General features: G+C 44.9%; 2 protein-coding genes and 1 long non-coding RNA gene across 3 annotated transcripts in view; 1 reads left to right on the top strand and 2 right to left on the bottom strand.

The window, feature by feature from the left end:
- Positions 1–3,987, bottom strand: part of ppef1 (protein phosphatase, EF-hand calcium binding domain 1) — a 42,675-nt gene extending 38,688 nt beyond the window's left edge. The window contains exons 1-2 of the mRNA XM_064959220.1: positions 3,772–3,987; positions 222–395 (exon numbers count right to left, since the gene is read on the bottom strand). Coding sequence (XP_064815292.1) covers positions 222–276 — 55 coding nt within the window. The 5' untranslated portion in view covers positions 277–395; positions 3,772–3,987. The remainder of the gene's footprint in view (positions 1–221; positions 396–3,771) is intronic.
- A 237-nt stretch (positions 3,988–4,224) lies between these two features.
- Positions 4,225–4,919, bottom strand: LOC135531098 (uncharacterized). The gene is made up of 2 exons (XR_010453953.1): positions 4,717–4,919; positions 4,225–4,486 (listed from the first exon to the last, which is right to left on the bottom strand). It is a non-coding gene; the product is annotated as an uncharacterized LOC135531098 (long non-coding RNA).
- A 395-nt stretch (positions 4,920–5,314) lies between these two features.
- Positions 5,315–14,761, top strand: LOC135531097 (retinoschisin-like). The gene is made up of 6 exons (XM_064959218.1): positions 5,315–5,529; positions 6,297–6,322; positions 6,563–6,686; positions 11,792–11,933; positions 12,883–13,078; positions 13,686–14,761. The coding sequence occupies exons 1-6, from the start codon at positions 5,478–5,480 to the stop codon at positions 13,836–13,838; spliced, it is 693 nt and encodes a 230-aa protein (XP_064815290.1). The 5' UTR covers positions 5,315–5,477; the 3' UTR covers positions 13,839–14,761.
- The last annotated feature ends 221 nt before the right edge of the window (positions 14,762–14,982 follow it).

Genomic DNA, 14,982 nt, shown 5'->3' with positions numbered 1-14,982 from the left:
TAAACATACTGAATTCTCAAACATGTCAAAAGGTGCTCTATGATCAAACTGTATATTCACTGGATTCACAATCTACGAGATGTAGCCTGGTCCCAGATCTGTTTGTATTGTCTTGCCAACTACAGTTTTCTGCTATGCCAACCTTAACAGATCTGGGACCAGGCTACATGAGTCCTGGGGGAAGACAATCAGAGCCATCACTTGTCCCCAGTCGGTCTCACCTGTCGTCAGTCTCCTCCCCTTGTTGTCGGTGGTGACGGAGGTGCCACATCCCATAATGCTAGTCACCACAGGCGTCCAGCAGTCACTACAGTCGCCTCGTATATCTCACTGGTCATCTCCAAAGCCAACACCTCCTTTGGCCGCCTTTCCTTCCAGTTCTCTGCTGCCAGTGACTGGAACGAATTGCAAAAATCGCTGAAGCTGGAGACTTACATTTCCCTCACTAACTTTAAACATCAGCTATCTGAGCAGCTAACCGATCGCTGCAGCTGTACATAGTCCATCTGTAAATAGCCAACCCAATCTACCTACCTCATCCCCATATTGTTTTTATTTACTTTGCTGCTCTTTTGCACACCAGTATCACTACTTACACACATCATCTGCTCATCATCATCTGCTCATTTATCACTCCAGTGTTAATCTGCTAAATTGTAATTACTTTGCTACTATGGCCTATTTATTGCCTTACCTCCTCATGCCATTTGCACACACTGTATATAGACTTTGTTTCCCTATTGTGTTATTGACTGTACGCTTGTTTATTCCATGTGTAACTCTGTGTTGTTGTTTGTGTTGCACTGCTTTGCTTTATCTTGGCCAGGTTGCCGTTGTAAATGAGAGCTTGTTCTCAACTGGCCTACCTGGTTAAATAAAGGTGAGATGATAAAAAATAATAAAACAGGCGTCCAGCAGTCACTACAGGCGTCCAGCAGTCACTACAGGCGTCCAGCAGTCACTACAGGCGTCCAGCAGTCACTGCAGGCGTCCAACAGTCACTGCAGGCGTCCAACAGTCACTGCAGGCGTCCAACAGTCACTGCAGGCGTCCAACAGTCACTGCAGGCGTCCAACAGTCACTGCAGGCGTCCAGCAGTCACTGCAGGCGTCCAACAGTCACTGCAGGCGTCCAGCAGTCACTGCAGGCGTCCAGCAGTCACTGCAGGCGTCCAGCAGTCACTGCAGGCGTCCAGCAGTCACTACAGGCATCCAACAGTCACTACAGGCATCCAGCAGTCACTACAGGCCAACAGTCACAGCAGTCACTACAGGCGTCCAGTCACTACAGGCATCCAGTGTCACTAAGGGTTCCAGCAGTCACTGTAGGCATCCATGTCTGTCCATTCTGTTAGGGTCCAGGCAGTCATGTCTGTGGCCATTCTGTTAGGTGCAAGGCAGTATGCCTGTGGCCATTCTGTTAGGGGCAAGGCAGTATGTATGTGGCCATTCTGTTAGGGGCAAGGCAGTATGTCTGTGGCCATTTTGTTAGGGGCAAGGCAGTATGTCTGTGGCCATTCTGTTAGGGGCAAGGCAGTATGTCTGTGGCCATTCTGTTAGGGGCATTCTGTTAGGGGCAGGCAGTATGTCTGTGGCCATTCTGTTAGGGGCAAGGCAGTATGTCTGTGGCCATTCTGTTAGGGGCAAGGCAGTATGTCTGTGGCCATTCTGTTAGGGGCAAGGCAGTATGTCTGTGGCCATTCTGTTAGGGGCAAGGCAGTATGTCTGTGGCCATTCTGTTAGGGGCAAGGCAGTATGTCTGTGGCCATTCTGTTAGGGGCAAGGCAGTATGTCTGTGGCCATTCTGTTGGGGGCAAGGCAGTATGTCTGTGGCCATTCTGTTAGGGGCAAGGCAGTATGTCTGTGGCCATTCTGTTAGGGGCAAGGCAGTATGTCTGTGGCCATTCTGTTAGGGGCAAGGCAGTATGTCTGTGGCCATTCTGTTAGGGGCAAGGCAGTATGTCTGTGGCCATTCTGTTAGGGGCAAGGCAGTATGTCTGTGGCCATTCTGTTGGGGACAAGGCAGTATGTCTGTGGCCATTCTGTTAGGGGCAAGGCAGTATGTCTGTGGCCATTCTGTTAGGAGTAAGGCAGTATGTCTGTGGCCATTCTGTTAGGGGCATGCAGTATGTCTGTGAATGGAAACAGAGAGGGAGAGTCAGACAGGCAGACAGAGGGTGAGAGAGAAAAGTTGCGTACTCCTCTCTCCTGAAAACCCATTGGATGAGAAAGCCAGCGGTCCCGCCCCTCTAACCTTCTCCTTCAATGGGTTCTTAGAAGGAGACGAGAGAGGAAGTGAAAAGTACACTACATGACCAAAATCACAGGCATTAATATAGAGTTGGTCCCAGCTTTGCTGCTATAACAGCCTCCACTCTTCTGGGAAGGATTTCCACTAGATGTTGGAACATTGCTGAGGGGATTTGCTTCCATTTAACCACAAGAGCATTAGTGAGGTTGGGCACTGATGTTGGGTGATTAGGCCTGGCTCGCCATCGGCGCTCCAATTCATCCCAAATGTGATAGATGAGGTTGAGGTCAGGGCTCAAGTTCTTCCACACCAATCTCGACAAACCATTTCTGTATGGACCTCGCTTTGTGCATGGGGGCATTGTCATGCTGAAACAGGAAAGGGCCTTCCCCAAACTGTAGCCATCAAATTGGAAGCACAGAATCATCTAGAATGTCATTGTATGCTATAGCGTTAATATTTCCCTTCACTGGAACTAAGGGGCCTAGCCAGAACCATGAAAAACAGCCCCAGACCATTATTCATTCTCCACCAAACTTTACAGTTGGCACTATGCATTGGGGCAGGTGGCGTTCTCCTGGCATCCACCAAACCCAGATTTGTCCATCGGACTACCAGATGGTGAAGCGTGATTCGTCAACCCAAAGAATATGTGTCCACTGATCCAGAGTTCAATGGCAGCAAAGTTTACACCGCTCCAGCTGAGCTTATGTGGTCTACCACGTCGTGGCTGAGCCGTTGTTGCTCTTAGATGTTTCCACTTCACAATAACAGCACTTAAAGTTGACTGGGGAAGCTCTAGCAGGGCAGAAATGTGACGAACAGACTTGTTGGAAAGGTGGCATCCTATAACAGTGCCACGTTGAAAGTCACTGAGCTCTCCAGTAAGGCCATTATACTGCCCATGTTTGTCTATGGAGATTGCAAGGCTGGATGCTCGACCTAATACACCCATCAGCAACAGATGTGGCTGAAATAGGCAAATCCAGTCATTTGAAGGAGTGTCCACATACTTTTGTATACATAGTGTATGCAATTGAGATCTTGAGATGTCGTAATTGAGGCTGTCCCTGCTGAAAAGCCTCCAGTTGAAGCCTAATTGATGTTCACATGTGAATTGGTTAAAATCAGTAATGGGTTGCCATGGAGGCACATGTTTGATATAGCATGAAACAAAAAGTCCTTTGGGATCAACTATGAATAACCAACATCGCCTCGCTCTCAGCGTCTGTTACAATACCCCAGCAGCATCTCATTTGACAAACGGCTCTCGGTGGGGGAAAAAACAAAAACAAATGGCGAAATACGCACATAATTGTGCTCTATTAAATTAAACATGTCGCATAAACTAATTCATCCTGCATGCGTCACTGTTGTATGCCCATTGATCTGCACGAGACAAACACCTGTTGCTGTTCACATGTAAAATCTGCAAAGGTGAATATAGTAATTAAATTCCCTACACAGGATGCAACAGCTGAGTCAGTGACCAATAGCCTATATTGCCAGTAAATGACTTACCCTGCGACAAGTCCAAGACTACCCAACTCCTCTAGGAACACGCCTGTTCCTCCTGCACACCGGTTGGGTTGATAAAGAGGTTTGGTTGTGCCGCAGCAGAGTCTACGCCAAAATGTTAGTCTTGTACATGGTGTATGCTTCCGCTTCCTTAAGCAACACGCGTGATTTGTGTGGGCGTCACGCACCCTGCGGAATAAAAGGGTCCATTTGATTTTCGCCTTCCCCACGCGCCGGAGTTCGGCTATGGTTGACTGAGTTTGGCGCACATCTGCGCCCGACAAGACAAGCAAATGCATCAATTATGGCCATGCCTTTCCCCGCCCCTCGAAGTAATTGGACCGCCATTTGAGGCGAGAGCATACCGCTTTTTTAACATTCAATTATACAGCCTTCAGGTGCGCAACTTGTTTTAAACATTTAGTGGTGCATTGATTTGTTGGAATGACAACACGATTAGTAAAAACAAGACATCTTTATTAAATATACATAAAATTCAAAGCGTTGATAAAAGCATTCAGGCGCCCAGTTGCCTGGCATGTTGTCTCCCTGTTCTCAGCCGTGCCATGGCAGTGTGGACCTCTAGTTGGGTGATGACTTTCCTCCTGTTGAGCCGTGACAGGCGGGCGGCCTCGGAGCCGACCAGACGGACCAGCACCCTCCGTGGGCAGGTAGACTCGTTCACCAATAAACGGTCCATGCTGGGGATGCAGTCACCCTGTAATTTAAAAAAAATAAGCAGTCCTGTAAGTTTCTGCTCCAAACCTAAATCTAACGCACCCGAATCTAATAATTAGCTTGTTGATACATTTCATCAGGTTAGTTACAGAGGTTGGATCGAATACCTACAGCAGGGTAGCGCTCCAGGAATAGGGTTGGCGAGCCCTGTGACATTAATTTACACCAAATAGCTTTAAGTAATGCCAAATGTGGCCCATTATTTCCAACCTCTCTCCGGATCTTGTAGATGAAGGTGGAGTAGGCTTTGTTTTTCCTCTTCTGCTCTCTGAAGGGTTTCTTCGTTGTTCTGCTAACAAATACCTTCATTGTGTTTTTCCTTTGGATAGTCTTATAACATGTTACACTTACAATGACCTTTTTATAGGCCTATGACGCCCACTTTGGTGTTATGAAGATTGAATTCAGCCTTGGGCAATTTATCTATGGTGTGCACCTGTGCTGTTCACGCCTGGCTGGGTCACGTTTAGTTCCAGCATTTTGAAACGCTTTGACACGTCAACCCACCTGACCAATCAGAGAACCTATTTATCTTTAGAAATAAAAATGGTACTTCCTGGTCGGAAAATAATGAAAACCTTATCCAGAAAGTATGGGGTTTGTTGTTACGTCGAACCCCCACACACACTATTCCCCTTATTCTGCAAATAAATCATTTCCTAAAATAGACAACCCCAAATGCCTTGAATACACCTTCTGCTCCCTGATATGGGTGACAGGGTATAGCAGCTGGCCCCCTTCAGGGGATCCAGCCATTAGGACCCTGCTCTGGTACATTACACATTGCATTACTGTTTCCTCATTGCATTTTCCCAACTGGCCCTCAACAGATGAGGGAGGGACTTTGTGAGGAGATAAAGGGCATTACTGGCCATTAGTGTCCTGTGGATTATCCTAATCCAGCCCTCGTGCTGTCAGAGTGGCGACAGCAGAGGGCTTCAGTGTGGTCCTGTCACTGTGTAGCCACGGAGATGGAATCCCATGGACAGTGTGTTCTGTTGGCCCTCCTGCTTGTGTCTAACGGTATGTTTGTCTCTTCTTTGCCTTTGTCTTCCCTCATGATGTCCGTGTGTCTCTGGATGGTGAGCTTGATCAAAGCATGACCTCAGACTATAGGCTTCCAGAGTGTGGTGGGTTGAATGGTTGTACAGCTTTACTAGACACTGTCAAATATTTTCACATATCGGTTGATTGGTGTTGGATTGAATACTGAAAGAAACATATTGGTGTTGGATTGAATACTGAAATATTGGTTGATTGGTTGATTGGGCTCCCGAGTGACGCAGCAGTCTAAGACACTGCATCTAGAGGCCTCACTACAGACCCTGGTTTGATTCCAGGCTGCATCACAACCAACTGTGATTGGGAGTCCATTAGGGCAGGTCACAATTGGCCCAGCATCGTCAAGGTTAGGGTTTGGCTGGGGTAGACCGTCATTGAAAATGATAATTTGTTCTTAACTGACTTGCCTAGTTAAATAAAACATAAATAAAACAATTGGTTTTGGATTGAATAGTGAAAGAATGAAATGTGATTTTTTTTTTTTAAAGGTTAATTGTTATAGTTTTACTGTAGCAGTTGTGTGTCTGGTTTCCCAATATTCAAATCCCTCACCAGACGACATGCTTCTCTGAATAATATGCTGAATATTTGTGGTCTAGTAGTCAGACTGTGGAATGGACAGACTGCACATGTTTAAAATATGAGAGACTTGTTTTGGTTGGAAAGTGTTTCTGTCTTTAACATCTAATGTTCTGTCTCTGTGCTGCGCTGGGGGTCTGTCCCAACAGTTCTAATCCGTGTACACGCTCAGGAGGTAGGTGGAATCAAATCTAGTGATTGATCATCAAACATATTGATAATGTAATGTGTGTGTGAATTGACTGATGTCCTCCAACCTAAGGCAGAGGTCTTCTCCAGCACCTGTCCTGCAGAGCCTCTGGGTGTGCCTGCTTTACTTCACACCCAGCTGCACGTAGTTCTCCAGGAGCTGAGTTGAAGAACCCTGCCCTGGCCTTAGAGACTAAAGTTCCATCTCTCCCTCTCTGTGTTTCAGGGGGAGGAGGTGACTGAGACATGGACAGGACGAGCCTGTAAGTGTGACTGTGAGGGGGCAGAATCCCCAACCCAGTTCACCTCCCTCTCCCCCACCCCACCACGTGTCATGGAGTGCATGCCAGGTAAAGACCAAGCCTTCTGTCTGTCTCTGTCTGTCTCTGTCTGTCTGTCTTTCTCTGTCTCTGTCTCTCTCTGTCTCTGTCTGTCTCTGTCTATGTCTCTGTCTATGTCTGTCTCTGTCTGTGTCTCTGTCTATGTATGTCTCTGTCTGTCTGTCTGTCTCTGTCTATGTCTCTGTCTCTGTCTGTCTCTGTCTGTCTCTGTCTGTCTCTGTCTGTCTCTGTGTCTATGTATGTCTCTGTCTGTCTCTGTCTATGTCTCTGTCTCTGTCTGTGTCTCAGTCTGTGTCTCAGTCTGTGTCTCAGTCTCTGTCTCAGTCTATGTCTCTGTCTATGTCTGTCTCTGTCTCTGTCTGTCTCTGTCTCTGTCTCTGTCTGTGTCTCAGTCTGTGTCTCAGTCTGTGTCTCAGTCTGTGTCTCAGTCTGTGTCTCAGTCTGTGTCTCTGTCTCTGTCTGTCTCTGTCTGTCTCTCTCTCTGTCTGTCTCTGTCTCTGTCTCTGTCTCTGTCTCTCTGTCTGTCTCTGTCTCTCTCTGTCTGTCTCAGTCTCTGTCTCTGTCTGTCTCTGTCTCTCTCTGTCTCTGTCTCTGTCTCTGTCTCTGTCTCAGTCTATGTCTCTGTCTATGTCTGTCTCTGTCTGTGTCTCTGTCTCTGTCTCTGTCTCTGTCTCTGTCTCTGTCTCTGTCTGTCTCAGTCTGTGTCTCAGTCTGTGTCTCAGTCTGTGTCTCTGTCTCTGTCTCTGTCTCTGTCTCTGTCTCTGTCTCTGTCTCTGTCTGTCTCTGTCTCTGTCTGTCTCTCTCTGTCTCTGTCTCTGTCTCTCTCTGTCTCTGTCTCTGTCTCTGTCTCTCTCTGTCTGTGTCTCTGTCTGTGTCTCAGTCTGTGTCTCAGTCTGTGTCTCAGTCTGTGTCTCTGTCTCTGTCTCTGTCTCTCTCTGTCTCTGTCTCTGTCTCTCTCTGTCTCTGTCTCTGTCTCTCTCTGTCTCTGTCTCAGTCTCTGTCTCTGTCTCTCTCTGTCTCTGTCTCTCTCTGTCTATGTCTATGTCTCTGTCTATGTCTGTCTATGTCTGTCTATGTCTGTCTATGTCTGTCTCTGTCTCTGTCTCTGTCTATGTCTCTGTCTATGTCTGTCTCTGTCTCAGTCTGTGTCTCAGTCTGTGTCTCTCTCTGTCTCTGTCTCAGTCTCTGTCTCTGTCTCTCTCTGTCTCTGGCTATCTCTCTCAATTCAATTCAAGGGCTTTATTGGCATGGGAAACATGTGCTAACATTGCCAAAGCAAGTGAGGTAGATAATATATAAAGTGAATATAAAAAGTGAAATTAACAGTAAACATTACACATACAGAAGTTTCAAAACAATAAAGACATTACAAATGTCAAGTTTCAAAACAATAAAGACATTACAAATGTCATATTATATATATATATATATATATATATATATATATATATATATATATATATATATACGACATTCCACGGTAGTTATTGGGGTCATATATACAGTGTTTTAACAATGTACAAATGGTCAAGGTATACAAGGGAAAATAAATTAGCATAAATATGGGTTGTATTTACAATGGTGTTTGTTCTTCACTGGTTGCCCTTTTCTCGTGACAACAGGTCACAAATCTTGCTGCTGTGATGGCACACTGTGGAATTTCACCCAGTAGATATGGGAGTTAATCAAAATTGGATTTGTTTTCGAATTCTTTGTGGATCTGTGTAATCTGAGGGAAATATGTCTCTCTAATATGGTCATACATTGGGCAGGAGGTTAGGAAGTGCAGCTCAGTTTCCACCTCATTTTGTGGGCAGTGAGCACATAGCCTGTCTTCTCTTGAGAGCCAGGTCTGTCTATGCGGCCTTTCTCAATAGCAAGGCTATGCTCACTTAGTCTGTACATAGTCATAGCTTTCCTTAAGTTTGGGTCAGTCACAGTGGTCAGGTATTCTGCCGCTGTGTACTCTCTGTGTAGGGCCAAATAGCATTCTAGTTTGCTCTGTTTTTTTGTAAATTCTTTCCAATGTGTCAAGTAATTATCTTTTTGTTTTCTCATGATTTGGTTGGGTCTAATTATGCTGATGTCCTGGGGCTCTGTAGGGTGTGTTTGTGTTTGTGAACAGAGCCCCAGGACCAGCTTGCTTAGGGGACTCTTCTCCAGGTTCATCTCTCTGTAGGTGATGGCTTTGTTATGGAAGGTTTGGGAATCACTTCATTTTATGTGGTTGTAGAATTTAACGGCTCTTTTCTGGATTTTGATAATTAGCGGGTATCGGCCTAATTCTGCTCTCTCTCTGTCTTTCTCTCTGCCTATGTCTCTCTCTCTCTGTCTTTTTCTCTCTCTGTCTCTCTCTGTCTTTCTTTCTCTGTCTCTCTCTCTATCTACCTGTCTCTCTCTTTTTCCCTGTCTGTCTGTCTGTCTCTGTCTCTCTCTCTCTGTCTGGCTCTCTATCTCTGTTTACCTGTCTATCTCTCCCTGTCTCTCTTTTTTCCCCCTGTCTCTCTCTCTCCTGTCTCCCTCTCTCTGCCTCTCTGTCTCTCTGTCTCTCTCCTCTCCTGTCTCTCTCTCTCTGCCTCTCTGTCTCTCTCTGTCTCAGTCTATCTGGTTGTTTAGTAGCTAGGTGCTACATGTAGCTTTGTCTCTGGCCTGGGATCTCATGATCTGTATGTAGTCGTCAGTACTTTAGGCACGGTAAGCTGGGTGTGCATCATACATAAATTATTATGGACTGGAACCATTCTACAGAAGACTTGCAGACATCCAATCACAGTTAGATGTAGAAGTATCAACTAAATGAACATCATATCGGTATGTTCAGTTACCGTAGTTACCATAGGTCTACTGGTATGTATTCAATTGGAATGGATCAATATTGTTTTTAATTTAAGTTGATTGGAAGCTGAGATCTTTGTAGGGGCTGAGGCTGAGATGTTTGTGTGTGTGTGTGTGTGTGTGTGTGTGTGTGTGTGTGTGTGTGTGTGTGTGTGTGTGTGTGTGTGTGTGTGTGTGTGTGTGTGTGTGTGTAAAGTGACTATGAGCTGGAACCTGAACAAGTCTGTGCCTGCAGTCAGGTGGAATGTCATTAATTAGCAGATGGAGAGCCTCCTTGCTCCACTTCACACAGGCTGTGTGTGTAATCACATGACAGACAGACAGACAGACAGACAGACAGACAGACAGACAGACAGACAGACAGACAGACAGACAGTACTGTGCAGTATGCTAGCAGGATTATCCCTTTACTAGAACAGGGTTGTGATGCACAGATTACTAGGACCAAAATAGGACGTCTGTCCTTCTCACACTTATAAAAAGGAAAGGTGTTGATTGGGCGATCAGAGCCTCCTCCATCTTCCTGTTCAAACAGCAGAGTGGATAGGAGAGGCTGGGCTGCATCCCAAATGAATCCCTATTCCCTCCAATGCACTTCTTTGGAGCCCTATGGCCTGATACTGGTCCCAAAGAGTCAAACAGCAGGCTACTACTATACTATTACTACTATGCTACTACTACTACTATTAGTATTATTACTACTACTACTATTAGTATTATTACTACTATTAGTATTACTACTACTACTACTATACTACTACTGCTACTATTACTACTATACTACGACGACTACTACTATTAGTATTATTACTAATACTACTACTACTACTATACTATTACTACTAGTACTATTAGTATTACCACTATTACTACTACTATTAGTATTATTACTACTACTATTAGTATTATTACTACTACTATACTACTACTGTTAGTATTATTATTACTACTACTACTACTACTATTAGTATTATTATTACTACTACTATACTACTACTACCTATATTATTATTACTACTATACTACTACTACTACTATTAGTATTATTACTACTACTACTACTATACTACTACTATTAGTATTATTACTACTACTACTACTATACTATTACTAATACTACTATTAGTACTACTACTACTACCTATACTACTACTACTACTACTACCTATACTACTACTACTATACTATTACTACTATTAGTATTATTACTACTACTATCTATACTACTACTATACTATTACTACTATACTACTACCATTAGTACTATTACTACTACTACTATACTACTACTACTATTAGTATTATTGCTACTACTACTACTACTACTACTACTACTATACTATTACTACTATACTACTACTAATATTAGTGTTATTACTACTACTACTACTACTATACTATTACTACTACTACTACTACTATTAGTATAATTAGTACTACTATTAGTATTATTACTACTACTACTATTAGTATTATTATTACTACTATTAGTATTATTACTACTATTATGACTACTACTATTAGTATTATTACTACTATTACGACTACTACTACTATTAGTATTATTACTACTATTATTACTACTGCTACTATTAGTATTGTTACTACTTTTATTACTACTGCTACTATTAGTATTGTTACTACTACTACTATTAGTATTATTACTACTACTACTATTTTAGTATTATTACTACTACTACCACTATACTACTACTACTAGTATTATTACTACTACTATACTTGGTTATCCAGGAAGGAAACAACATTGTAGGGTTAAAGCCTCTGGTAGGATGTGGCAGCCAACCATCTGCTGTTCTCTTCTACTAATGGAGTCAGAGGGGCTGGGTGGGTTGGAGGGAGAGGATTAATGTGGTGGTGGTTCTAGGGCACAGGCTACCTCAGTCACCAGACATGACCTTGCTGGCGTTGTGTTTCATAACAACAACCGGGTGGATGTTCCACTTAGCTTCTGCAACCAGGAAGTGTTTTTGCCCTTTGTTGAAGGCAGCAGAGCCCTTCAAATTCAGTTCAGAATGCAGTGTTTCCTGTGTAGAGAAGTGTCTTCCATTGGGCTAGCCTGTAGTGACTATGTGGTCTCTAACAACATACAGTACATGCAGATGATATGTGTCCTAGGACAGGAGGACCTGTGACGATAACTACAAAATAATTAGCATCAGTGTGACGTCCATTGTTTGGCATCCAATGTTAACATTTGAACTACTTCCTTGTTGTCGACCGTGATTTCCGTCTGTCACCTTGGCGTTCCTCCTCTCCAGAGTGTCCGTACCACAAGCCCCTGGGTTTGGAGGCTGGATCAGTCAGACCAGACCAGATCAGCTGCTCCAACGAGGACCAGTACACTGGCTGGTTCTCCTCCTGGCTCCCCAGCAATGCCAGACTCAACAACCAGGGCTTTGGGTGAGTCCCCTGCTCCATCCTCTCCCTCAGGACCAACCCCTGGTAGGGCCTCTATCTCCGCCTCCCTGTAAAGGAGGACATTGGCTCAATCAGTAACCTCAGTGTTCCCTTGGGAAATGGCTCTTCTGACCTCATTGATAAAATAATGGTCCCCTCCAGGTCATTGTTTTTGCCTAGGCTTTAGCTCAGCGGGCTAACATAGTTTCCCTGGCGGTTCCCCTCCAGGTCATTGTTTTTGCCTAGGCTTTAGCTCAGCGGGCTAACATAGTTTCCCCGGCGGTTCCCCTCCAGGTCATTGTTTTTGCCTAGGCTTTAGCTCAGCGGGCTAACATAGTTTCCCCGGCGGTTCCCCTCCAGGTCATTGTTTTTGCCTAGGCTTTAGCTCAGCGGGCTAACATAGTTTCCCCGGCGGTTCCCCTCCAGGTCATTGTTTTTGCCTAGGCTTTAGCTCAGCGGGCTAACATAGTTTCCCCGGCGGGCTAAGGTCATTGTTTTTGCCTAGGCTTTAGCTCAGCCATAGTTTCCCCGGCGGTCCCCTCCAGGCGGTTCCCCTCCAGGTCATTGTTTTTGTCTAGGCTTTAGCTCAGCGGGCTAACATAGTTTCCCCGGCGGTTCCCCTCCAGGTCATTGTTTTTGCCTAGGCTTTAGCTCAGCGGGCTAACATAGTTTCCCCGGCGGTTCCCCTCCAGGTCATTGTTTTTGCCTAGGCTTTAGCTCAGCGGGCTAACATAGTTTCCCTGGCGGTTCCCCTCCAGGTCATTGTTTTTGCCTAGGCTTTAGCTCAGCGGGCTTAGTTTCCCTGGCGGTTCCCCTCCAGGTCATTGTTTTTGCCTAGGCTTTAGCTCAGCGGGCTAACATAGTTTCCCTGGCGGTTCCCCTCCAGGTCATTGTTTTTGCCTAGGCTTTAGCTCAGCGGGCTAACATAGTTTCCCTGGCGGTTCCCCTCCAGGTGTGCATGGCTGTCTAAGTTCCAGGACAACAGCCAGTGGTTGCAGATTGACCTGAAGGAGGTGATGGTGGTGTCTGGTATCCTGACCCAGGGGCGCTGTGACGCTGACGAATGGATCACCAAGTACAGCGTCCAGTACCGCACCGACCAGAATCTCAACTGGATCTACTACAAGGACCAGACGGGGAACAACAGGGTGGGCCCATCATAAAGACCTTTTACATTTAGTCACTGAGAAGATGCTCTTATTCAGAGCGTCTCACAGTCAATAAATACTGTAACAAAACCTTTTTACTTTTTACAATCATAACTTAGTTCATATACATACATCAATACATGGATCATTATGACATCACAAGGTTTACACATGTAATAATGTCCATGGATGTTTTTATAAAAACGACTTGTTTTGTTGGAGGTCAGCTTTCACATCAATAAATGGTTCATTGTGACATCACAAGATCTACACATGTAATAATGTCCATGGATGTTTTTCTAAAAACGACTTGTTTTGTTGGAGGTCAGCTTTCACATCAATACATGGTTCATTATGACATCACAAGATCTACACATGTAATAATGTGGAAGACAGTCTTGGGATTTATACATACAGTATATCAAAATCAATCCTTCTCATCAGATCCCATATTTCTTTGGTTCTGTAGCAGTTCAGTACAAGGTGTTGTAAAGTCTAGTCCTGCTCGGTGAGGCAGGACATCTGGCAGGAGGATTCTCCATCTGTGTTTACTACATGGTGGTCTGTGTCGTCTCTCCTCCTCACACTGCTCCGTTTCTCTCCTCAGGTGTTCTACGGGAACTCGGACCGCTCCTCCTCGGTTCAGAACCTCCTGCGTCCTCCCATGGTTACTCGCTACATCCGTTTGCTCCCTCTGGGCTGGCACACACGTATCGCCATCCGCATGGAGCTGCTGCTCTGCATGAGCAAGTGTACCTGATTCTGTATGTCCTGACGACCAGGGTCACACTCAGCAGGGTACAACACCGTGGAACGTTCAGACAGAAAATGTAATGAATAGAACTGACATGATTCTACATGACTAAAAGTCATATTGGTTCTACACAATATATTTCTATGTGACGGTCCTGTAATGATGCACCATCCTGAACAGGCCCAAGGAGAGCCCTGGTCGTTCCCCTGGTCGTTCCCCTGGATGTTCCCTATGCCAAAGTGGAATCTACTGCTCTGGAAACCCTAGTTTCCTTTCCTTCCCCAAACGGTTAGGTAATATCTCTCCCAGGGATGGGTTATGTGTGAAAAGGTCCATTCTGGTTTCAGATTAGATGTGTTACAACAACAGTTTTATTCATGGTTATTTTTTTTTTACACTGAACATAAAGGGGTGGATGGCCAGGTGTTTCCACTTGGGTGAGGAAGGGTGGATGGCCAGGTGTTTCCACTTGGGTGAGGAAGGGTGGATGGCCAGGTGTTTCCACTTGGGTGAGGAAGGGTGGATGGCCAGGTGTTTCCACTTGGGTGAGGAAGGGTGGATGGCCAGGTGTTTCCACTTGGGTGAGGAAGGGTGGATGGCCAGGTGTTTCCACTTGGGTGAGGAAGGGTGGATGGCCAGATGTTTCCACTTGGGTGAGGAAGGGTGGACAAATACACGCCTGTGAACCGACTAACACAGAGAAATTGGGGATGATTATGTGATGAGGAAAGCTCAGAGAAAGAGAAGACTACCAGTCCTGTGTACTACTGTACTGTGTACTGTACTGTGTTGTGTGCTGTGTTGTGTACTGTGCTGTGTTGTGTATGTAGTTTGTGACAGTGATGTAGAGGTATCGTTCGTTGCTTGTTTTATTGTATTCATTTAAAGTTGACCAAAACCAGTTCCTGAAATAAAGACAAACTCTTGTCCTCTTTTGTTTCGGAGTATCATTGAACAATATTCCTGTGTAATTTTCCTCTGATGTCCAGTTTACAAGACACCTGGAGGAATCTCCACTTGTGATGTGTGAAAACCTTTTCCTGATCCCCCAAAAAAACAATTCATGCCAGTTAACAGGGCAGATCCATGTGGTTTTAATTCTTATTTACAGTCAGAGACCAAGTATACACCTTTATAAATAATATGCTGT

The sequence above is a fragment of the Oncorhynchus masou genome, unplaced genomic scaffold (assembly GCF_036934945.1).
Source record: "Oncorhynchus masou masou isolate Uvic2021 unplaced genomic scaffold, UVic_Omas_1.1 unplaced_scaffold_1511, whole genome shotgun sequence".
In the NCBI taxonomy this organism is placed as follows: Eukaryota; Metazoa; Chordata; class Actinopteri; order Salmoniformes; family Salmonidae; genus Oncorhynchus; species Oncorhynchus masou.
Note: the sequence above shows the minus strand (reverse complement) of the source record. Positions and strands in the feature narration are given on the sequence as shown.